This window comes from Camelina sativa, chromosome 3 (genome assembly GCF_030686135.1).
Source record: "Camelina sativa cultivar CO46 ecotype springtype chromosome 3, ASM3068613v1".
Classification (NCBI taxonomy): Eukaryota; Viridiplantae; Streptophyta; class Magnoliopsida; order Brassicales; family Brassicaceae; genus Camelina; species Camelina sativa.
In genome coordinates this window covers 967,033-990,200 of record NC_141882.1, presented here as the reverse complement: position 1 = coordinate 990,200, position 23,168 = coordinate 967,033, and the positions used below count along the sequence as shown (strand labels likewise).

At 38.0% G+C, this 23,168-nt stretch overlaps 3 protein-coding genes, 1 long non-coding RNA gene and 2 pseudogenes across 45 annotated transcripts; 4 read left to right on the top strand and 2 right to left on the bottom strand.

Moving 5' to 3' along the window:
• Positions 1-637: 637 nt before the first annotated feature.
• LOC104778540 (uncharacterized) lies at positions 638-3,954 on the top strand. Its single transcript, XM_010502997.3, has 9 exons — positions 638-1,153; positions 1,509-1,570; positions 1,707-1,761; positions 1,888-1,986; positions 2,179-2,265; positions 2,424-2,540; positions 2,850-2,942; positions 3,452-3,482; positions 3,611-3,954. The coding sequence occupies exons 6-9, from the start codon at positions 2,466-2,468 to the stop codon at positions 3,796-3,798; spliced, it is 387 nt and encodes a 128-aa protein (XP_010501299.3). The 5' UTR covers positions 638-1,153; positions 1,509-1,570; positions 1,707-1,761; positions 1,888-1,986; positions 2,179-2,265; positions 2,424-2,465; the 3' UTR covers positions 3,799-3,954.
• Positions 3,955-4,035: 81 nt separating this feature from the next.
• On the top strand, positions 4,036-6,286 carry LOC104760537 (uncharacterized). The gene is made up of 7 exons (XM_010483478.3): positions 4,036-4,387; positions 4,589-4,659; positions 4,877-4,985; positions 5,116-5,198; positions 5,337-5,495; positions 5,596-5,697; positions 5,807-6,286. The coding sequence occupies exons 1-7, from the start codon at positions 4,330-4,332 to the stop codon at positions 5,960-5,962; spliced, it is 738 nt and encodes a 245-aa protein (XP_010481780.2). The 5' UTR covers positions 4,036-4,329; the 3' UTR covers positions 5,963-6,286.
• Positions 6,137-7,933, top strand: LOC104760548 (uncharacterized; annotated as a pseudogene). The gene is made up of 6 exons (XR_015594778.1): positions 6,137-6,274; positions 6,361-6,599; positions 6,750-7,043; positions 7,140-7,301; positions 7,407-7,490; positions 7,582-7,933. The product of XR_015594778.1 is annotated as an uncharacterized LOC104760548 (transcript).
• Positions 7,934-9,342: 1,409 nt separating this feature from the next.
• Positions 9,343-12,666, bottom strand: LOC104760492 (uncharacterized). 14 transcript variants are annotated; one of them, XR_015594767.1, is made up of 13 exons: positions 12,465-12,627; positions 12,215-12,310; positions 11,947-12,136; positions 11,809-11,848; positions 11,643-11,730; positions 11,451-11,561; positions 11,140-11,219; positions 10,945-11,076; positions 10,810-10,856; positions 10,659-10,716; positions 10,369-10,563; positions 9,594-9,785; positions 9,343-9,458 (listed from the first exon to the last, which is right to left on the bottom strand). It is a non-coding gene; the product is annotated as an uncharacterized LOC104760492 (long non-coding RNA). The 14 variants fall into 14 exon arrangements; XR_015594770.1 differs by having other exon boundaries at positions 11,451-11,518; XR_015594764.1 differs by having other exon boundaries at positions 11,647-11,730.
• A 2,232-nt stretch (positions 12,667-14,898) lies between these two features.
• Positions 14,899-16,393, top strand: LOC104760478 (putative aspartic proteinase GIP2 pseudogene; annotated as a pseudogene). Its single transcript, XR_015594763.1, has one exon. The product of XR_015594763.1 is annotated as a putative aspartic proteinase GIP2 pseudogene (transcript).
• On the bottom strand, positions 16,383-23,133 carry LOC147946466 (uncharacterized). 27 transcript variants are annotated; one of them, XM_087507685.1, is made up of 32 exons: positions 22,834-23,133; positions 22,579-22,629; positions 22,336-22,462; positions 22,177-22,232; positions 21,972-22,064; positions 21,798-21,882; positions 21,477-21,585; positions 21,227-21,354; positions 21,076-21,140; positions 20,832-20,975; positions 20,700-20,758; positions 20,473-20,606; positions 20,204-20,337; positions 19,970-20,102; positions 19,730-19,767; positions 19,528-19,636; positions 19,314-19,436; positions 19,115-19,211; positions 18,943-18,983; positions 18,797-18,843; positions 18,587-18,696; positions 18,355-18,476; positions 18,195-18,270; positions 18,058-18,114; positions 17,902-17,979; positions 17,761-17,810; positions 17,549-17,681; positions 17,312-17,419; positions 17,193-17,237; positions 17,035-17,112; positions 16,768-16,924; positions 16,383-16,685 (listed from the first exon to the last, which is right to left on the bottom strand). In XM_087507685.1, the coding sequence occupies exons 21-25, from the start codon at positions 18,688-18,690 to the stop codon at positions 17,928-17,930; spliced, it is 411 nt and encodes a 136-aa protein (XP_087363811.1). In that variant the 5' UTR covers positions 18,691-18,696; positions 18,797-18,843; positions 18,943-18,983; positions 19,115-19,211; positions 19,314-19,436; positions 19,528-19,636; positions 19,730-19,767; positions 19,970-20,102; positions 20,204-20,337; positions 20,473-20,606; positions 20,700-20,758; positions 20,832-20,975; positions 21,076-21,140; positions 21,227-21,354; positions 21,477-21,585; positions 21,798-21,882; positions 21,972-22,064; positions 22,177-22,232; positions 22,336-22,462; positions 22,579-22,629; positions 22,834-23,133; the 3' UTR covers positions 16,383-16,685; positions 16,768-16,924; positions 17,035-17,112; positions 17,193-17,237; positions 17,312-17,419; positions 17,549-17,681; positions 17,761-17,810; positions 17,902-17,927. The 27 variants fall into 27 exon arrangements, with proteins under 27 accessions (XP_087363811.1, XP_087363812.1, XP_087363824.1 ...); XM_087507686.1 differs by having other exon boundaries at positions 16,768-16,918; XM_087507698.1 differs by having other exon boundaries at positions 16,768-16,959; positions 17,193-17,227.
• Positions 23,134-23,168: the final 35 nt, after the last annotated feature.

The following is a 23,168-nucleotide window of genomic DNA, read 5'->3' as shown; positions in this document are numbered from 1 at the left end:
CACGTCAGCATCCAACATGCGTTTTTTTTCCTTTTTTCCGTTCTCAAATACTAGTATTTTTTTTTAGTCATGTGTTATTTTATTTTTCCTTTTTTGATACTTCTTTCTTGCGACACGTGATAATTATGAAGTACCGAGTGAGCGAGCGAGCTATCGTTCTTATTAACCGGTTTTAACGCTCGAGAAAGATACATCTTAATTACCTCATTCTCGAGATTATCGAATGTATTTTTTTACCGTTAGGAAAAAATATTTACAAGTGACAAAAGCTATCGTTTTATCGACAAAAGAGAAAACAAATTCGAATAATAATATTACATTCCTAATTTTGTTTTTTCCTAAACTAAAACGAGAGAACCCAAAAGATCAAATCTTGAAAAGCTACACTATTTTATCCTGCCCAACGCAAGTTGTAACACTAAAGATCACTTATGGTCAACGTGAATGAGATAAATAATTACTGTAATCCTAGATGGTTTTTATTTTATTTAAGTGTGTAAACCAGTACTAATATCTTAGTAAATTTTTGATTTGCTTTGTATGGGCCTTAAGGGCCCAACTATTAGCTCAATTATTTGGACAATTAATGGCCCAAAAAGAGTTTACGCGGAAAAAAAAAAGATTTTTTTTTCTTTTTACAGTGAAAGCGGAACGAGAGAGACGCAACAGAAAATCTCAAGATCGAAGAACAGTGAAATCGAAGAATTGAAGCACAAGCTTCTCCATCTCTGCAATCTCTCTCTATCCATTTCCGCGACACCCCTCTCTCTCTCTCTCTCAATCGCATGTTTCATTTTCCCAATCGCAGGAGAGAGAGGCGACGCGTCTGCTAAAGCATATCTCCGGAATCGTCGGCGAAGTCTAAAGCGGCGAGAAGAAGCACGATTTCGTTTTAGTGAGGTAAACAAAAAATCTGGCGAAAGTGGAGGGCCTAAGGGCGAGGCCGTGGCTGAAGCCAGGAGCTTGTATTAATGGAGGTCAATATGGCTACGACGGTGCAGAGGATGATCATTCGAGCCCTTGGTGGCGCCGTCGGCTCAGATCCTTGTATGTGGCGGCGATATCATTCTCTCCATCCACTTTTCGAATCGCAATCTCTCTGCTCCTCCTTGTTGTTATTATCACCGCCTTCACTTTTCTCCCTGTCGAACAGGCAATTTCTCTCTCCCTCTCATTTGTATTGGTAGCTTTAGTGATAATGTTAGCAACGATAGTATCTTCTATGCTTGGATATTTACAGAGCGGAGTACTGCTGGAACTCGCTAGATCACTATATCTCTGTTTGGAAATAGTGTTGCTCGGTAGCGATATTGTGTACTCGGTAGCTATATTGTGTACACTTCGACACTATATTATTCACTTTTTGTGAAGATCAGTAGTTTTAGCTAAGTGAGAGGTCTTTGATTTGCTTATGAAATTAATCAAGAAATTTGCTAGACTTGGTAATAGATCAGGCGAATGGTAATTTGTATGTGATTTAGAATCATTGTTATGTTCCCTTTCTGCAGAAATTGAAGGACTTCTTGTTATGGATTAAGGAAGATCTTGGACCTTTTGGTCCACTTGCATTGTAAGTTTTGTTCCATGCTTGTTTTGGTTTCATACTCTAGTTTCTACCACACTTATATTGGTTTATTTTGCTATTGTTTCCTGGTGCCCTTATATAATCTTTTGGTAAGCCTTTTCTACATCCTTGAAATTTGCAGGGCTTTGGCTTATATTCCTCTCACAATTGTAGCGGTTCCTGCTTCTGTACTCACGGTATGTGTGCATTTATAACTATGTAGTGACATCTAGAGTGCTTTTCGAAGATGTTTGTTCATAATTTTTCATTACAAGGTAAAATACTAGGAATTTTAATCCCTGTTCTTAATTTTCTCTCTGCAGCTAGGTGGTGGTTATCTTTTTGGCCTTCCAGTAGGATTTGTAGCCGACTCTCTTGGAGCTACATTAGGTGCAACAGCGGCGTTTCTGCTTGGTAGAACGGTATGGCTGTTTGATATGGTGTGTTTTAGTATAAATTCGTTTGCAATGGTGTTGCTTGTTCTAACTAACTACAGAAGTGACTGATTCCTGTTTTTGTGCATCTTCACAACCAGGCAATTTAACCAAGTGTGACATTCTTGGCTATCTCACTGTTGCTAATGATTTATCTTTTGTTTTTCTGGTATCATGCAGATTGGTAGATCTTATGTCACCTCAAAGATAAAGCATTACCCTAAGTTTCAAGCTGTTTCCGTCGCAATTCAGAAATCTGGCTTCAAGGTATGACAATCTAGTAGCAGTCTCTCGATTAATTGACAGTTCGTTTTTCTTCCTAGAAGTTAGAGCTGGGACCAACAGTATGGAAAAGGACCTCAAAGTTCTGTCTACATGTAATTGATTGACTACTAACTACATGTTGGTATTTTCTTACTTTACAGATAGTCTTGCTGCTACGCGTTGTCCCCATACTGCCCTTCAATATGTTGAATTACCTCCTATCTGTAACCCCTGTTCGCTTAGGGGAATACATGCTGGCCACTTGGTTGGGAATGATGGTACTGACATTTCTTTAAAATTCGTTTGTATGTTGCCTTTATACTTTGATAGTGGTGGAAGAAGAGCCAATCGCTTAGATCTTTGTTTTACACCCAAGAACTAGTATATTCTTGGGGATCAGTAATTGTGGTTTTGGCTCATTCAAATGGAGTGTTGGTATATACACAATTCATAGATTGACACTAAAGGGGAGAAACTGAGAAAACAACTTGAACTTGTTTTTAAATTAGCATCCATGTAAAAGTGCTGATTGCTAATATTATCCGTAACAGTAGTACCTAATATTCTGAACTGTTTTGATGTAACAGCCCATTACGTTTGCGCTAGTTTATGTTGGAACTACTCTTAAAGATCTTTCTGATATTACACATGGATGGCATGAGGTGTCAGTATTTCGTTGGGTAAGTTTTCGCTCATTTTTACTTCCAATTGACTACTAGATTGGAAATTGTCGTAGATCAGCTTGCGTGAAGATATTCCTGTGCGTCTCTGCTGTAGTGCATGGTTACTTGTGATTTATATTGAGAACACTAGGGGTAAAGTTCTTATTGTAAGAAAAATAACAGCTTGTCCGAAATGCAGTTTAAATTAGGTCTTATCTTATGAGATTTGTTGAAAACATCTTGGTGTCTATCCCACATTATAATGTGGAGTTGCTTATTTTCCATAGTATTATATGCCTTTCTGGGATCTGAAATGTTGAGAATTTTGCTAAAATATGCTGAGGATGATGATTTCTTAACAAAAGCCGAAGCATCCTCCTATATGTAAGGATTAACATTGCGATAGTGTTGCATCTGCATGTATATGATGAATTAATAGCTGCGGTTTTATTGCGTTGAACTATATCTGTCCCCTTGCACTATTAATCTAATTGCTCCTCCTTCGGCATGGTCACTTGTGGATGCAGGTAATTATGATGGTTTGCGCTGCTCTAGCTGGTAAGTCTGTTCTGTTATCACTTCGTTGTTAACATTGGAATGACACTCTGTGTGGTCTGTGTTTAGGCCAGTGGATAAGTAACCCGGTTTTTTTTTGTGTGTGTGGATTTTGAATGATGTGGGTGCAGTAATCCTGATAATATGCATAACAAGAGTGGCGAAGTCATCCTTGGACAAAGCATTGGCTGATAATGGCATTGATTTAGATGGGAAGAAGAATGACGACGCTTCTGTGCTCCCCATCGCAGAACCACCACCGGATCTACAACAGGAGTCTCTCGTTATCAGAATCGACCCATCCAATACACTTGAATAGGAAAAAGACCAGAAGAAACCTCTCGAGTTTGTAAATTTCACGAATTTTTTTTTACGGAGGAGAATGCTAGATACGTTTTTGTATAGCATCATCATATATAGAGAGAGATTCATATTACCAAATTAATTACCGTTTAATCCGTTTTTTCTTCCTTCACTTGGTTAATTTATTTTATTTACTGGAGTTTTGTAAGAAACCGGTGGTATACTAGTTAAACCGAAATTAATTTTAGTCCAGTCCTTGTCGGGTCGGGTCGGGTTTGAAATATCAAAATTCCGGCATATTCCATGGCTCTGAATTGATTTGATACGTATTTGCGTCTGAAAATCTTGGAATTCACAAATCGTTTGCTTCCTTCGTCTCCGTTCATTCTCGTGGTGGCTTGCCTTGTCGCGTAACCGCAATTACACCTTCGAATCCTGTCGTGAAAGAGAAAGAGTCTTCCTTTGAAAGAGAAGCGTCTCGTGGCTCGTTTTTTTTTTTTCAGTTCAAATTAGCCGAGTTCCTCATATATCCCCAATTTGTTGAATCATGGCGGCTACCAATGTCATGCGGCGAGATGAGAGCCTTCTTATTGATCCCCATAGAGGTAAAATTCAAAAGTGCTCAACTTTTTTCTAAGCAGATGGAATGGGATAATCGGTGAGTGAGATAGGCCCGTGTTTTGGTACCATTTCCTTTAAATTCGAAAACTTTCTGTATTGAGGGAATTAGGGTTTCTGATTTATATAGGGAATTGTTTTTTTTATTTGTTTCTTGGGAATGAATTGCTTAGGGGGTTTACGTGCAGGAGATACTTCTGCTTCTCGTGGCCTCTCGCTTGAGAAGAAAATTGAGGCCCTTGAGAGCCTCACAGGACAAGTGAGTGTCATCCTCCATTCTTTTGATTCTCTCATTCAATTTGCTGGGAAATGTTGTCCATTGTGTTGTACAGCCATTTGTTTTTCATCCTGTTATCATTTTGGTATTCTCTTATTAATGCAGTACTTGAGATATGTGATTGTTCTGCATTCTTCATTCAAAGATTGGTTGGTTATATGAGAAAAGAGATCAAGATGAGTTTTTATTGATAATGCAGGTTAGCAACCGGCGATCTCGGAGGTGGTTAAATGATCGTATTCTGATGGAACTTGTTCCTCGTTTGGATGCCCAAGAAATCAGAGGCTTGTTTGCTCCACCACCGTGGGGTAATAATGTTACATTCCATCAAAAGTTTACTACTCTTCCTGTATTTATTTCTCATGTACTTAGGATTAGCCATGTTTTCTTAATCCGTTCCGTGTTAGATTTCACTGACTCTACGTATGCTCTCAACAGGTGATGATGTGCCACCCTCTGCCTTTTCTTTGACTAATGTTGGAGAATGGGACAAATTTAGAAGCATAGACATGGACAAGGAGGTAAATTTAGCTGTCTTTTGGGTCTGAGTCTCAGAAGAAGTAGAAGTTATTGTAATAAATGATCTGAAAATAATATGACTTGTTATACATACTTGGTATAAGACTTAATTATATAGCTAAAATCTGTGTTTTTGTCAGGCCAATATCATGGATTCCTTGAATCGGTCATCCGTGAGGCAGAGAGGTCAAATGGATGCTGATAAAACCGCTGTCTTGAATGCTTGGCGAAGAATAGACTGTAGGACAAGAGATGCTCTTCGACGTAGCTTTTTACCAGAACTAATCGAGGGATATGAGGTATATATAGATTCATCAGAGATGACAATTTAAGCCGTACATGAAACTTTAGACCTTTTGCTCTCTAGACTTCAGAATTGTTAATTGTTATTTTCTACAGAACTGTCTAAGTCATTTCATCGAGGAAGGTGGTGAAGGAGATGTCCTTGATCTCAAGGTTCAAGACCCATTCCATAGATTGCTTTTGCACGGGGTTTGTGAGGTATGATGAGCCACGACATATTTTTGAGCTACATATGTTCTGTTAAAATGTGGGATAAAGATGTAGAGAGTAACAACTGAAACAAACTAACTCTTTTTCTTTGGAGCAGTACCATAATTTGGTATCAACAACTGCAACAGAACAAATAGGAAGGATAGCAATGAAGACAACAAGCATCAAATGGAAAAATATCGGGAATTCAGGCGAGAAACCGAGCATCAGCCTTGCCCATTTCCTTAGGATGTCAAAGGAAGGAGCTTGGTAACACGCCTTTGTAACTCTGTAATTTTATATGAATAAAAGAAAAGCTGCATAGGCCTCAATTTGAAAAGGCTCTGTATGCAGCAAAAATATCGAAAAGACTCTCTCTCTCTCTCTCTCTCTCTCTCTCTCTCTCTCTCTCTCTCTCTCTGGCTTTGCTACTTCCCCTACCTGGTGTGGTATTCTGTAAGCTTGTATTGTATTCTCTCAATTTGTACTGTATTCTGTAAGCTTGTATTTATAGAGGAGGTCCACTGTAGGATTTCCTTATCTTATGATTTTCTATTAATCAACTTAATATCATCTGGCCGCATAGGTCTTTATCCCTTATCTCTATCTTATTTCTTCCTTATCTCATCTCTATCTCTCTAATTCCTATTTTTGGTGACTTCAACCTAACAGTCAAACAACAAAAATGGCGGCCGAGAAAAAGAGAGTCAAGTACTTTATCGTTGATGCATTCGCTGAATCCGCCTTCAAAGGGAACCCAGCTGCTGTATGCTTTCTTGACGACGGTAACGAGAGAGACGACGCGTGGCTTCAGTCTCGGAGGGAAAGCATCGCCGGAGACGGTGGTGATGGGAGTAAGGAAACAAGTCTCGGAGATGTTGAACTCGGTGTGGTTTACTCCAGTCGCTGAGGTCCGCTACTTTAATCGCTCGATGCTACAGTTTCTTTTTGCTTTCAGATTGTTCGGTTGACTTTTTTTTTTGTTTTTGTTTGAGAGTTAACTTTGAATTGACACCATTGGTAGATCTTGAGACTCTCTCTCTCTTTTGTGGTTGTTGCAGGTGGATCTGTGTGGTCATGCAACGTTAGCATCTGCTCATGTTCTCTTCTCAACTGGTTTGATTGGTTCGGAAACAGTTGAGTTCGCCACAAGATCAGGGATTCTAACAGCTACTAAACAGCTCAAAAATGATGATGATGAAGAGGAATCACCACCAACCTTCTCCATCGAATTGGATTTCCCTGTTGTCCCAACTTTCCAAGTCAACTACGTTGATGATGATCTCTCTTTGTTCTCCAAAGCCATGAATGGTGCTACCATTGTTGATGTTAAAGCCACAGAGAAAGACATCCTCGTAATATTCACAGCATCTGTTTCCAATTTTTTTTTTCCATTCTTGCTACGGCTGGCGCCATTGAACCAAATCATCTTTCTTTTGGATTATTTGCAGCTTGTGCTTTCATCATGGGAGTCAGTCGTTGACTTGCAGCCAAGACTAGATGAGATATCGAAATGCCCTTGTGAAGGAATGATGGTGACTGCCGCTGCTTCTCCAGGTTCTACATTTGATTTCTGTAGCCGCTACTTTGCCCCCAGATTAGGGGTCAATGAGGTAATTATACCCATACAGTCTTTAGACTTTTAAGAGCGAGTGATCGAAGCAGCAAAAGAAAACATGACCTAGCAGCTCTTTTTGCTTTTTCTTTTACTTAAAAAGGACCCTGTTACTGGAAGTGCGCATTGTGCCTTAGCACATTACTGGAACCTCAAGATGAACAAGTGTGATTTCTTGGCCTACCAGGTTCTCTCTCTCTCTCTTTGCACAGGCTTTTGAGACCACTATTGATCTTAGTTCCTGAAGAAAGATTTGGAAATTTTAAAATTGTGTTTAGGCTTCAAGCAGAGGCGGAACTGTGAAGGTTCATCTGGACAAAGAGAAGCAGAGGGTTCTGCTGAGAGGCAAAGCAATCACTGTAATGGAAGGTTGCGTTTTAGTTTGAATTTGGCTAAAAATAAATGAATCAGTATCTTTTCTTTTTAAGTACACACACAATCATCAAATGTGGTTAACTCCATACACTGAGGTTTGTTGTCTTTGAAGTAGACCATCTTTGATATCTTTTTTTTTAACAGTATGATTTTCGTGTTTTCCAAAAATTCACTAAGAATCTTTCCTCAATGCAAGATGTTTTTTTTATATATTTTGTTACTTTTGTACATTTAAGGCTTTTTTATTTCCTCCCAGGCTTTTTCTTTATTTTATTATTTATTTTGATATTAGTTATGCTTTTGAATGGAGAAAGACAGAAAGTACAGTAAGTCAGTAAACCACCAAAACTGAACAAAACTCTTTCACAGAATCTTGCACTTTGATACTACGTACTCTCTCTCTCTTTGATGAGAAAAAATGAGCATTTTCAGGACTCAACATTGACACAATAACAGATAAGCAAAATGATAAGTCAATAGTCAAACACTAAAGACTTGCTCAACAAGCTAAGTAGTACCTATCAAGAAATCCAACAAATGAAAACCTTACATTGGTTCCCCCTCTGTTTCATCAAATCACACGAAGGTGTAGCAAAAAAGAAAGAAAGATTAAAAACAAAAAAAAAAGACGTAGGTGTTGACATCTCTGGCAGCGCTCTTCTTCCGATCTCTAGACGTTGGTGGTGACATCTCCCGCGGCGTTTTTCTTCCATTATCTGCTTGCAAAACTGCTTGGAGTTCGACTTTGAAAGAGGGAGTCTGTTGATCGTTGGTTAATTACTCTTTTAGTATCTGACCAAAAATTGTTTGTTACTTTTTTTGTAAAAATTCTCAATCTGTTTAGATTTGAACCCGGTTGAGAATATTAATTCTGTTTATTGTCTCTGTTTTATGTTTTATTTGAACCAAAAAATTGTTTGTACTTTTTGTACATGTATTGTTCCCTATCGGTTTAGTATTGTAAATCTAAACTCGGTTTGGAATGTTTATTTCTTATAGAAACACTCAGTCTACGACATCACACTTTGTAAAAATTTGAAAAATCAGTTATGATATACATCATTGAAAAATTGAAAAAAAAAAAATTAGAAGGTTAATTCCAATAATAAAAGAAAGTAGTGTAACAAATCACTACATACAATGAATCTAACATGTCCACAAATAAGATAATAAGTCAATTTGTATCGGTAATTTTTTTCTATGTCATTATATTTTATTATTCACTTCTCAACTTTTTCTTTGTTACTCATCTTTGTCCAATTTTATTAATTATTTATATATTAGATTCTACATTTATATTTATCTTAACTTTTTATCATTACCAAAATTATATTTTGTTTTATTAACAACAATACACTATACCGTTTAAATAGCGCTTTTTAGAACTGTGAACTTTTATAAATCACATTTTTCGCCTATGGCATCGGAATTTCTTGGCACACTCTGGTTTTATCTGAACCAAAAAATTGTTTGTACTTACATGTAGTGTTCCCTATTGGTTTAGTTTTGTAAATCTGAACCCGGTTTAGAATCTTAATTTTGTTTATTTCCTGTGTTTTATCTAAACCAAAAATTGTTTGTACTTTTGCACATGTTCCCAGTCGGTTTAGTATTATAAATCTGAACCCGGTTTGAAATCTTAATTTTGTTTGCTCGGTTCATACTTCAGGAGATTGGCCTCATAAACAACACACAATCCTCTATTAGTCTATTGTCATAACAAGGACTAAAAAAACTTGGGATCCACGTCCACGACCCCGCCCTAGACCTGTCGACATCCCTGTGATACCCATTCATTTATAAGGGAAAGAGATGAATGTGAGAATCAACCCCGAGAAACCAGAAGAATACAGATGCTTAAAACTTATCATGGTTTGAGAAAGGATGAAGCTGAGAAAGAAATGTGTTTTATTACCACCAGCAGTTGGTTTTTTAGGCTTGATTCTTGGTGTGTCTTCAACCAACAAAGTCTCGAGATTTAAAGTGTCCGTCCGGAAGAACATAATACCGAATGTTATTTCCCATAACACTTAATGTAACCGGGGGTTTTTCCCTTTCAGAGTTAGTTTCACGGCCTTGAGCTGAGTATTCATACTAACATCTACATCTGCAATGAGTCATATAATCAAAGAGAAAACCCATCAACCAGGGATAATTACGTTACAATCGAGTGTCTTAAAAAGCCATGCATAGAAGAATAGAATCAATACAAGACACAATTACACAACATCAACCATCAATGACCAGTTTTCAAAGTCCGAAAAAAAATCCTACTTGTTAGTAAGCTCACTACGATTGAACAAACTAGTTAAGAAGCTAAGTATCATGGAAAGAAAGAAAGTGTATGAAGTTATCGCGGGCTGATGTTTTATAGCCAATGAGACTTCGTACAAAATGTTCTATTGACAGTTGAGACGTATACAGAGAAAAACAGATAGTGTTTCAAGAGCTAAACTCATGCCACCTAAAGAAGCTACTTAAAACCTAAGTTTGAGACGACATGCAACATAAGAGTGGAAACAGGCAACCTAAATTATAGAGTTGGCAAGATACTAGTAAAAGAATCACACCACATTGTACAAATGTAACCATCATCAACATAAGAAATTAAGGTTTATTGTATAAGAAAACCAAAACGCAATGATCAGTCAATAAGTGAAGAAAGAACTGCTCCAACAAGAGATTCTTACAGCAAAGCTGATGATATAAATTCAAAACTACTCATAGTGTGGTGGAAATTCCAACAAATGAAGTCAGAATACTTTGTCTCCTACTCTAAATCTTCCAACACAAGCCGGGTGAGGCTGGTGGCTGATTCGGGAAGGATCTCGGTACTGGGTACGTTGTTACCGGTGGTAGCGTTGAGGAGATTTGCACGAACAGCTCTAAAGAGAAATTCCGCAAAGCACACATCACCAGCTTTCCGCAAAGCACATATATTGCTAAGAAAGTATGCATGATTAAGTGAAAATTAACTTACAATCACAGTCTCGAGTGACCTCAGCAAAGCACACATCACCAGCTTTCCGCATTTGATCCTGAAAGAAATGGATTTTCTATCAAAAAGACAAAAACAAGACTAGGGAGTAGAAATCAAAAAGTTGCAGCAAAACAGTATTTGTCAATCAGACCTTCACATCTTGCCATGAAGCAGCTGATGGGAGCCCAAGTACAATAACTGCAAAAAAGCCATCCAAGAATCAGAAGAAGTGAAGTGAACCAAATTTTATCAATATCAACTTGTTCTAAGAGCAAGGAACACAAACCTCAGAATTCAGCGTATCCTATAACTTCCATTAGGATCACTGAAGACGACTTTCTTTGTATGGATTGTGTTGATGATTGAAATAAAACCTTAAGCCGTCAGAGTCTTCTTCATCCTTCATACTATCTCTGATCTGCACATATATATAATTAGATGAAAACCAACGTTAGCTTTCAAGTTTGAATCAAACAACAACCTTAATGAGAAAACCAGAAAATAAACTCTAGATCCCCAAGGTCTGAAACGTCATTCATTCTTCAAACCATCTCCACCGATCTGCACATGGAATTAGCAAAAGAACTATCGTTAAATTGTAGTTATATATAAAGAGCAAAAGTGAAAAGTTTTTTTAAGAAAAACCCAGTAACTTTTAAGCTTGTACTTGGTCCTGAAATCAAGTCCTCCTCCTCCTCGGATAACGATCATGAGAAGAGACAGTGATGTACGTTTTTTAATCAATGAAAAACAAAACTTAACAGGAATTGAACTTACAAAGAAGGGGATTACCATTGATTGATGTTGATGCTGTTCGGGTCATCATTCTTCTCGTTCATTCTTCAATCCATCTCTCTGACCTCCACATATAGAATTAGAAGAAACCATAATCAATTTTCAAGTCTGAAATTTAAATGAGAAAACCATTAGGAGGAGCATGAAGACAAACAAACTAGATAAACCAAATTAATAATATTCACTTACTTACTTAAACAATCTCATTGACAAGGGGATGGTGGAAAGGGTCCTTAACCCTAACCCCCTCCTCCTCCTCCTGCAACAGGAACACTTCCTGTGAGAGAATACCGAAATCAAAATTGCTACAAAATTAGGGATTGAAATCAGAATACAGAGCAAACGAAGAAAAAACCTTCCAGGTATACTGATTCTTGGCTCTTCTTGTTAAAAACCTAAAATTAGACAAAACTCGTTACTAAGCAAACATAACAACAACAACAACAACAAAGAGAGATTTAAAGAAAATAAAGTGAAGAGAAACAAGTCTCACCCCAAAAGAAAGAGAAGACACTCTTGGGTCACCACCATCCTCATCATCCTTGGAAGTATGGAAAATTGAAGCATAAGGAGCAAGAAGACGAAACAAAAACCAAATACATAGATCAAAATCCGAATTCGTGACTTAATTTAATGAGCATTCTCGTTGACAGACATTGGAGACGGTGAAAAGTGTTCTCCTCCTGCAACAGGAACTGAAAATCAAATTGCTACAAAATTGGGATTGAAATCAGAATACGAAGAAGAAAAAAAAAACTCACTTGTGTTGACGTATTCTACTGAATGAGTCAATTAAACACCTATCAATCACACTATAGAATGAATCAGTTGTTGATTCTTGGAAGCATCTCCGCGACCTGCAAAAGAGAGAATAAGAAGAAGAAGAAGAAGAAGAAGAAGAAGAAGAAGAAGAAGAATGCTAAATTTGTAAAATCTAATAGAGAGAGAGAGAGAGCCCAAGTAAACGAAACCCCTAAGTGAAAACCCTAGAATTTTCAAACCTGTACTTACCATTGACATCGTTGTTTAATTAGTTGTTTGGGTCATCGAATCATAAACCCTAATTCTGTTCTTTCATTCTTCTCATTGTTTTTGTTTTTTTGTTTTTGTTCGAGAGAGAGAGAGAAGGAGAGTACTGATTTCTTCTGAGAGAGAGAGAGAGATGGGATGATTTTTATAAACAACGGACGGAGATGGGGTTTTATGTTGCATTGTTTGTTCTTCTTGTTGTGTTCCCCTAAAAAACAAAGGAAATTAAGAATATAGACGTTATAAGAACAAAAAGGAAATTTTACTTTTGTATCATCAGACAGTAATATGTTGTTTTCTTAAAAAAAAAAAAATATATATATATATATATAGAAAATCAGTCAGTGGCTTACAGGTCTTCTGGGTACTATCTTAGTACTTCGAGTCTTCTACGTACTCTCAGACTCTTACACGTTCTTTGAGAAAACTTAGTGGATTTAAGTCAGTTTTAATAGAGCAGTTTTAGAGTTTTGATCCTTCTCTCAATCCTTTTGTAAACTTTTACTTTAGGTTTTGGCTTTTGTTTCTATTTTTACATTCTAGTTTTCGAAGTTGTGTTATCTGTCGGCTTAAGTCTAAATATGTAATTTATCATCTTATGTTTCTCTTATTTGGACTTAGTTTAGGTGATTTCTATGTTTTCACCTTTTTATATTCAACAGAATGTTTAGTTATAATATAAAACCAAATGAAAAAAAAAATCAGTCAAACTTAAAAAAAAAAGGAAACTATTAGGTTTTGTTAGTGATGACGTCATCTGTTTAGGCTTCGTTGACTCCTGACTCAATGCCACAGTGATCAAAGAGGTTTTTGAATGAAGTTATATTAATTAGAGTTCTTAAAACGCAAACGATTCTCTAGGTTGAGGTTTTTTTTTGTATCATAAAAAAAAACAAATGCAGATTTTCTCTATATCGCCGAAATTAGATCATCATGGGCTTTTTACCATGGGTCTTTCTCGTATGTAGATGGGCTTTCACTACATATTGAATTGACGACGCCCGTTGTAAAATTACCTTGTTTATTCCAAAAGTTGTCAAGAAGAAGTGAAGAACAACAACCCCCCGCAACTTGTTTTCTAGTAATGTATCTGATCTAGGGGGGGGGGGGGGGGGGGGTAGCTGAGACGCTTGCAGCTTTGCTTATCTTAAAAACGTTTACATAGATATCTTTTACCAACCAAAACGGATGTTGATTTGTTTTACTGTTAAATAAAAGACAAATTCTTCCAAGGCTTGATAGTCGTTAATGCTTCGATTTCGATTCATGGTGTATTAGTACTAATCTCTTTACTTGTTAACTATTCTTATAAGGAATATGTTCATCCAAAAGCTTTTGGGGGAAAGTTATACTCTACTCTATAGTAGTATTAGTTAATGGTTGGGTTGCATTTAGAATCTATTTTAAATAAATATAGATTCGACATATATGAGCAACTTGAAACATAAACAAATGATTCCGATAAACAATTTCACGTCTTTTCCCATGTTTAAAATAAACTGGATCCCATGCCTAATGTGCACAACATTTTATGTATTTATTATTACTATTATGGGTGTAAATGGTAATTGCAGTCAGTGTGGCCAAATCCATCTGCAGTCTGGACCACTCCATTTTTAAGGCGGACTATATACTGCTGCGGACCAACTCTATTTGTATGCAAAAGCGGTCCGCAGTTGGTCCGCTGCAGTCTTGTCTGTGCTTTATTTGGACTGCAGCACTACGGACTACATTTGCTGAATGGTATATAAAAAGCGGTCCAGTCCACAGACGGATTTGTCCACCCCAACCGCTGCAACTATTCACACCCTATGTATGATCGGTCATTCTAAATATAGTATAATATACCCACTGTTTTTAGTAGATTTCTATTAATGTTTTGAGCTTTCATGCATATTTTAAATATACTAAACATTTAAATCGTTACTTTATTTTTTGGATGCAAAAAAAAAGGAAAATAAGGACCACTCCATGTGATTTTACATAATATACAGTGTACTCTCCGCCTGGCATGGCATTTATCTTCTCGAAAAAGAGTGGTAATTGTCTCTATATATTATTAATCACGTACGATTCCTTCTTTAATTAGTTCACTAACTAGTCTTCTTTAATCACATAAATAAAACAAAAACCCATTAAGTAAGGAAAAAAAAAAAATCAACTCATTTAATTAAGCAGAGTAAACAAAGACTGATCGACCAAAAGTGTAAGAACACATGCAAACTATTCTTTTGTCTACTACTACTAATAACCCAAAATAAGAAAGGGAAAAGATGAAAAACGTCATTTTCAGATCCATAAATATATATAGTATCATTAAACAAGTCAAAAACGTCACACCATTATCCTCACACACCAATCCTATAAATACAGACTCACACACCAATCCTCTTCTTCATCATCTATTAACTTAACAATGGCGTCCTCTCCGACCACCTTCTTCTCCGTCATTGTTCTATTCCTCTTCTCACTCTCATCATCATCTGCTGCTAAAACATCATCATCATTCCGACCTAAAGCTCTCATTCTCCCAGTGACAAAAGACCGTTCTACCCTCCAATACAAAACCGTCATCAACCAACGCACACCTCTCGTCCCCGCTTCCCTCGTCTTCGACCTCGGTGGTCGTGAACTCTGGGTCGACTGTGATAAAGGCTACGTCTCCACCACTTACCGCTCCCCTCGCTGCCACTCCGCCGTCTGCTCACGCGCAGGCTCCACCAGCTGCGGCACATGCTTCTCCCCTCCCAGTCCTGGCTGTAGTAACAACACTTGCGGCGCTATTCCTGATAACTCCGTCAGCGGATGGGCTGCTTCCGGCGAATTCGCTATAGACGTCGTCTCGATCCAGTCCACTAACGGATCCAATCCGGGCCCGTTCGTTAAAATCCCCAATCTTATCTTCGGTTGCGGATCAACGTCTCTTCTTAAAGGCCTCGCTAAAGGAGCCGTTGGTATGGCCGGAATGGGACGTCACAACATCGGCTTACCGTCTCAGTTCGCCGCCGCGTTTAGCTTCAACCGCAAGTTCGCCGTTTGTCTAACTTCCGGCAAAGGAGTCGCCTTCTTCGGCAACGGACCTTACGTTTTCCTCCCCGGAATCCAGATCTCGAGGCTCCAAACGACGCCGCTTCTCACCAATCCGGTGAGCTCTGCTTCTGCGTATTCACAAGGTGAGAAATCCTCGGAGTATTTCATCGGCGTGACGGCGATTAAGATCGTCGATAAAAAAGTTCCGATCAGTTCAAAGCTTTTGAAGATTAACAGGAGCACTGGATTCGGAGGAACCAAGATCAGCTCCGTGAATCCTTACACGGTGATGGAGTCATCCATCTATAATTCTTTCACGTCGGAGTTCGTTAGACAAGCAGCGGCGAGGAACATCACCAGAGTTGCGTCTGTTAAACCGTTCGGCGCGTGTTTCAGCACTAAGAACGTCGGCGTCACGCGCGTGGGATACGCCGTGCCGGAGATCCAGCTTGTGCTTCACAGCAAGGACGTCGTGTGGAGGATCTTCGGGGCCAACTCCATGGTGAGTGTCAGAGATGACGTCATCTGTTTGGGTTTCGTTGACGGAGGAGTCAACGCGAAAACCTCTGTTATGATCGGAGGTTTCCAGCTGGAGGATAATTTGGTTGAATTTGATTTGGCGAGTAACAGATTTGGGTTTAGTTCTACCTTATTGGGCCGTCGCACTAACTGCGCCAACTTCAGTTTCACTTCCACTGCTTAGATTGGATTAATTTTTGTTTTATCAATTTCCTTGCCAAAAAAAACAAATGTGTTTCAGAATCTATTATGTTATTTTGCCAAAAAAAACAAATGTGTTTCAGAATCTATTATGTCATTTTCTATCACTTGATCTCAATAAATAATATGATGCAGACATGCAGTGAGTTATTTGATATAAATTTTGAAGTCTCATATGATGTGGTTGTCTCAAATTCATTCACAGCTGAAGGAGAGAAAACATACGAATCCGTTCCTCCACTCATAGGTGTAAAACTGTGTTGGAATTTGAAAACAAAACTCAAATATTAAAACCTTGATTCCCCAGCCAACTTCAACAAGTAACGAAGTGATAGTTGCTGTTGCATGCAACTAAAGTCAACAATTTCACTATGATAGGAAAGAAGAAAACACACGACTTTGCTTTCTCCAGTCATGCTAGACTCATCAAGGTAGCACTCAGTGTGCAGGAACCTAAAAATAAATTTAATTTCGATTAGACACATGGTGTTATGAACAAAAACAAAATGATACTTGGAGAAAACAGATCAGCCACCTGATTGCCAATGTTGAGAGGTATGACATCACCCACCACAATATCATAGAATGAAATTTAATGAGGCTGATTGTAATCGCATCTCTATCACTTATGTGTGATTCGTTTGAGATCAAAAGATAAAGGGAGTTATCTGCTAACAGGCTGGTATCTGTTACTAGACACAGAAACGGATCTAGGTCTTACTCTACACTGTTAACAGATAACTCCCTTTATCTTTTGATCTCAAACGAATCACACATAAGTGATAGAGATGCGATTTTGTACCTTGCTTTCGGTAAAGACGATAATAGTTCAGCAGCACTCCGCTATGAGCATCAACGTTAGGCCACCGGTGTTCTTGAACTGTAACAGCGATTACAAGATTCATAAAAGCACAGAAAAACAGAAATGTGGTAGCACATGAATGATAATGTAAATAGTACCTTTCAGGCTCACTTAGACTAGGAGGCACCAACCACTTCACAAAGCTTGAGGACCATAATTTGTGAGCTAGTTTAAAAGAAAGTATGACCAAATAAATATTAAAGGGGGAAAACGTTACCAGCCTGGAAAAAAAGCAAAAGCTGCATAACCACCACCTGTGATCACCACGCTTTGGACGAGAAGTTGCCAAAGACCCATAAAACCCACACCAAGGAACCGGAAAATCCTAAAACACAAGATAAAAGGAGTTAGAACCAATCCAGGATTTTCAATATATTGCTAACAAGTAACAACGATGGTGAAGTGAGGAATGAGACCAAATTATATGAGAAAATGTATTAAAAAAAAAAAAAACCTCGGTGGTTTAGAGAGGGGCTTAAGAGCCCCACGAAGTTGCAAAGTTTCACCTTTTGGAGGACATGTAACCTCTCCATGTTTACACTCTTTGGCCGCTCTAGTGGCAGTCGAAGAGCCCGGTCCTATATCAGCTGAAACAAGAAAATCACAAAGATGAGTGTGGGTTTATTCAACAAGAATTGTCAATAGCGCGTCTGTGTATGTATGTACCTGTGAGCAGATGAAGACACTCCTTGAGACAGCCAAAAGCAGTGTAGTATCTGTATTTGAAACAAAGTTCAGTCAATTAATTATAACCAAGATTCAGCAAAACAAGGCCCAGGGTTAAGTGATAGCGATGCGATTTGGTACCTTGCTTCCGGTAAGACGATAATAGTTCAGCAGCACTCCGCAATGAGCATCATAGTTAGGCCACAGGTGGTTCTTGACCTGTAACAATTACAAGATTCATAAAACCAAAGAAAAATCAGAAATCTGGTAGCACAAGAATAATAACGTAAATAGTACCCTTTCCCAGGCTCAGTTTGAATAGGAGGCACCAAACACTTCATAAAGCTTGCGGACCTATCGAGTTGAATTATTCTGTGAGCCAGTAAAATCAAAAGAAGCAAGAAAGAGAGAAGAACAGAGTTATTAAGCAGTACGAGTCATCTTCTTCATTATTCAGTCCATCTCTGACCAGCAACAGGTATACTGATTCTTGGCTCCTCTTGTTAAAACCTAAAAGTAGAAAAACTCGTTACTAAGCAAACATAAACAAGAGAGATTTAAAGTAATTTAAAAAAGTGGAGAAACAAATCTCACCCCAACACTCTCCAGAAGATAACAGTATCATAGATTTGTGGTCGTCTCTCTTGAGTCCTGAAACAAACGCCAATTCAATCTCCAGAATAGGATTTGACCATAGTTGTGTAAGACTGCAACATCTAGAGAAGGAAGAAGCAACAGCAAAAAACCATAAGAAAAAAAGATCAGTTAGTTTCTCTATTGTGTGTGTAACGAAGAATAAACTTTAAAGGGGCAGAATTAGACTCACAACTTATGGATGGGGAGAATTTGAAGTGGACAAGGAGGAGGAAGACTCAGAAGCTGTCTCGAGTGACCTCGGTAGATAAAGAAGACATAACCAGCTCTCCGCATATGATCCTGCAAAAAAATGGATTTCATATCAAAAAGATAAAAAACAAAACAAGACAAGGGAGTAGAAACCAAAATGTTGCAGCAAGACATTAGTTGTCAATCAGACCTTCAAATGTTGCCATGGAGCAGACGATGGGAGCCCACGTATAGTAACTGCAAAAAGAAAAAAAGAGGCATCCAAGAATTAGAAGAAGTGAAGTGAGACCAAATATTATCAAATACCAACTTCATCTAAGAGCAAGTAACACAAACCTCAGGATCAAAGTGACTTCTTATAGCTTCCATTAGGATCACTGAAGATGTATGTGTATGCTGGTTAGTATTAGTTAGTAAAAAACTGAAAATCCAAGTGAAAAAAAGCAAGAAAGAGAGTGAACAGGGAAAAACTAAGTAACGAACAAATAACAAACGTGCATCTCCATACCTGAAACCATAAATGGTCTTGCGCTTTAGCAAGTCATCATAATGTCCACTGAAGCCTTTCTCGGGTAGTATCTGAGCAAATTTGACAATCCTTGAGGCTAATGCAACAGAAAAACATGCATGCCAAAGTTAGCGCGAAAAAAAGATAAAAAAAGAAGTAACCAGATATATACAAGCACGTCTCATGAGTGGAAACTTACCCAGTCCATATTGCTGCTTGTTGTTGTGATTCTTTGACAACATTATGACAAAACTGTTCAGGAGTACTAATTCCAAAAAACCTCCCTAGCCAGACGCAGTTGGGTTCTCACCAACCTGATTACCTGAGAGAAAAAATGCAAAGAAGACCGTTAGAAACCAAGCATTCACATACGAAACAACAACACACAAGGGAGAAACGGATCTAGGTCTTACTCTCCACTGTTAGCAGGGACGAAGAACGTATTGCTGTCAGAGTCGGGGTTGGGTTTCACTCTTACCGGACTCCACGGCGCCGATGACTTCAAGACCAAGATTGTAAAATCTTACAATTTGGAAAATCAATTAAAGTAGAAAGGTCAAACCAAGATTGTACAACTATAAGTGTTAAGACTATATAATATAAAGATGAGCTTACCTGGAAAATGACTTCCATTCCATCGTGTAGATCTCTACCTGATATAGAGAAGCAATAGACTTAAAAATAGCAGCTTCAAAACTAAGAACGTGAAGACTCATGAACATAAGGCTTAATCCCAATCCAGATCCTTTGTAATTACCGATATCAGTTTGGTCGTTGCATTCATCAAAGAACGATGGAACAACAATTTTGAACATAAGAGTGGTAGAGCTAAAATAGAAAACAAAAGACACTTACATTGTTATAGTAGAAATCAAAATGCTGCAGCAAAACATTAGTTGTCAATCAGACCTTCAAATCTTGAAATTAGTTGTCAATCAGACCTTCAAATCTTGAAATGGAGCAGATGATGGGAGCCCACGTACAGTACCTGCAAAAAAAAAAAGAGGTACCCAAGAATCAGACGAAGTGAAGTGATGTTAGACCAAATATTATGAATACCAACTTCTTCTAAGAGCAAGAAACACAAACCTCGGAACTCTGAGTGTCTTAGGACTTCCATTATGATCACTGAAGATGTCTCTGTATGGATTGCGTTAATGATTGAATGAAACCTTAAGCCGTCAGAGTCTTTTTCATCCTTCAAAGTTCAAACCATCTCTGATCTGCACATATATGATTAGATGAACACCATTGTTAGCTATCAAGTTTGAATCAACCAACAAAAAACGATGGTGAAGTGAGGAATGAAGACCACATTATATGTAAAGACGATTATAAAGAAAAGAAAAAACGCAAACCTCTGGTGGTTTAGAGAGGAGCTTAAGAGCCCCACGAAGTTGCATAGTTTCACCTTTTGGAGGACATGTAACCTCACCATGTTTACACTCTTTGGCCGCACTAGTGGGAGTCCAAGAGCCCGGTCCTATATCAGCTGAAACGAGAAAGAGAAAACAGCATCAAAAAGATGAGTTTGGGTTTGTTCAACGAGAATTGTCAAAGCGCGAAAGTATGTATGTGTATGTACCTTTGAGCAGATGACGAGACTCCTTGAGACTACCAAAAGGCATGGTGTAGTATATATATCTGAAAAAAAGGTCATTCTATTAATTATAACCAAGATTAGTCACACTCAAGTGATATACGATGCGGTTTTTACCTTGCTTTCGGTTGGATGATAATAGTTCAGCAGCACTCAGCTATGAGCATCAACGTTAGGCCATGGGTGGTTCTTAACCTGTACTTGGTCAAACACCTCAATCCAATAAAATTCAGTTATGATTCTTGAAAGCATCTCGGCGATCTGCAAATAGAGAATAAGAAGAACCATTAAATGCTAATTTGTAATTCCAATAGAAAAAGACAAAGTGAAAACCCCTAAATAAACCCTAAAATTGTTATACATTTACTTGCTCGGTCAAATCAGAAGAAACGCCATGGAAACAAACAACGTCCTCCCCCGATCATCCTAAAATTAGACCAAACTCGTTAGTAAGCAAAACATAACAAAAGAGATTTAATGAAATTAGAAAAAAGTGGAGAAGCAAATCTCACCCCAACACTCTCCAGAAGATTAACAATATCATAGATACCGTCGTCGTCGTCGTATCTAGACTCCTGAAACAAACCCCAATCCAATCTCCAGAACAGGATTGGACCATCGTTGTGTAAGAATGCATCACCTAGAGAGAAGGAAGAAGAAACAACAAAAACCATTCCACAAAAAGAAGAAGATATCAGTTAGTTTCTCTATGGTGTGTGAAACGAAGAATAAACTTAAAAGGGGATGAAGAATTAGACTCACAACTTATGGATGGGGAGAATTTGAAGTGGACAAGGAAGAGAAGCACAAACGTACGTCTTGAGTGACCTCAGCAAATCACACATCACCAGCTATCCCCGCATATGATCTCCTGAAAAAAATGGATTCCATATCAAACAGACAAAAACAAGACTAAGGAGTAGAAACCAAAAAGTTGCAGCAAAACTTTGGCATGAAGCAGAAGATGCGAGGCCACGTTCAGTAACTTTCATTAGGATCACTGAATATGTCTCTGTATAGTGGTTAGTAAAACTCAAAAATCCAAGTGAGAAGAAGCAAGAGAGAAGAAGAGAGTTAACTTACAGTGCAATCACCATGGAAAGAAACAGCTTGCTCCTCCTCCTCCGATCATCACTTGGCACCATATCTTGCTAATTCATCAACGATCCTGTTGAGAAGAGAAGGTGATGTATGTTTTATCAATGAAAAAACAAAATCTAACATGAAATTGTACTTATAAGAAGAGGATTTTTTTACCATTGTTGTTGTTGTTGTTGTTCGGATCATCATGAAACAAACCTTAAGCAGTTTCGAGTCTTCTTCTTCTTCATTCTTCAATCCATCACTGACCTGCACATATACAGAATTAGAAAAAAACCAGATACATAGTTAATTTGCAAGTGTGAATTGAACAAACAACAACTTAAATAAAAAAAAAAAAAGAGAAAACCAGAAGACAAACCATAAATCCCCCAAGTTCTGAAACATCATTCACTCATCAAACCATCTCACCCCGATCTGCACATACGAGAATTAGAAGAAGAAGACAAGAGAAGATACTCAGCAACGATAAAGATAAGATAAGAGAAGATAAAGAGAAAATCTCGGAATAATAACTTACACGATGATGGATGGGGAAGAAGATGAATTATACAATTGAAGATGTCGTTGTTGTTGTTGTTTGGGTAATCAATCGGAAACCCTAATTCTGCTCTGAATCTTCTTCGCTCTTCACTCTTCACTTTTCTCTGTTTGGGTTATCCACAATCAATCAATCTGGATTAACAATAATAGGAACTAAAAGAAATTCGAGTGAAGAAAAAAAAAACCCTAGAATGTAGAAATCAATGTATAGAGATCAAACCCTAGAAGAAGTTGCGATTTCAGAGTCGAAAGCCACGCTTCCAAAAAGCACCTGCGAGAGACAGAAGAAGAAAATAACATCAGAGACGCGTTAAGAAGAAGAAGAAGAAGAAGAAGAAGAAGAAGAAGAAGAAGAAGAAGAAGAAGAAGAAGAAGAAGAAGAAGAAGAAGAAGAAGAAGAAGAAGAATAACAGAGCGATGCAATTGGATTGAGAGAGAGAGAGAGAGAGACCAAAACCCTAGAAGAAGAACTCACAAGTAGGAATCCAGAGGCCGGGGGGGGGGGGGGGGGGGAGCGATGATGGAGAAGAAGATGATTATACAATCGAAAATCAATCGTAAACCCTAATTCTGCTCTGAATCTTCTTCATCCTTCAAAAAATTATCACCAAACGAGAGATTCAGAGAGAGAGAAAGGAGAAGCAATAGATCGAACGCTCTCCGATCTTCAATTCTCTCTCGTTGTTTTTTTGGTTTTTTTCTTTTCTTCTGTTCGGTGAGGTGAAAGTCTGTTGATTTCTCAGATAGTTTGTGTTGTATTTATAAACACAGTCACAGATGTGAAAAAGAAATAGGAAACTTAGGGTAAAT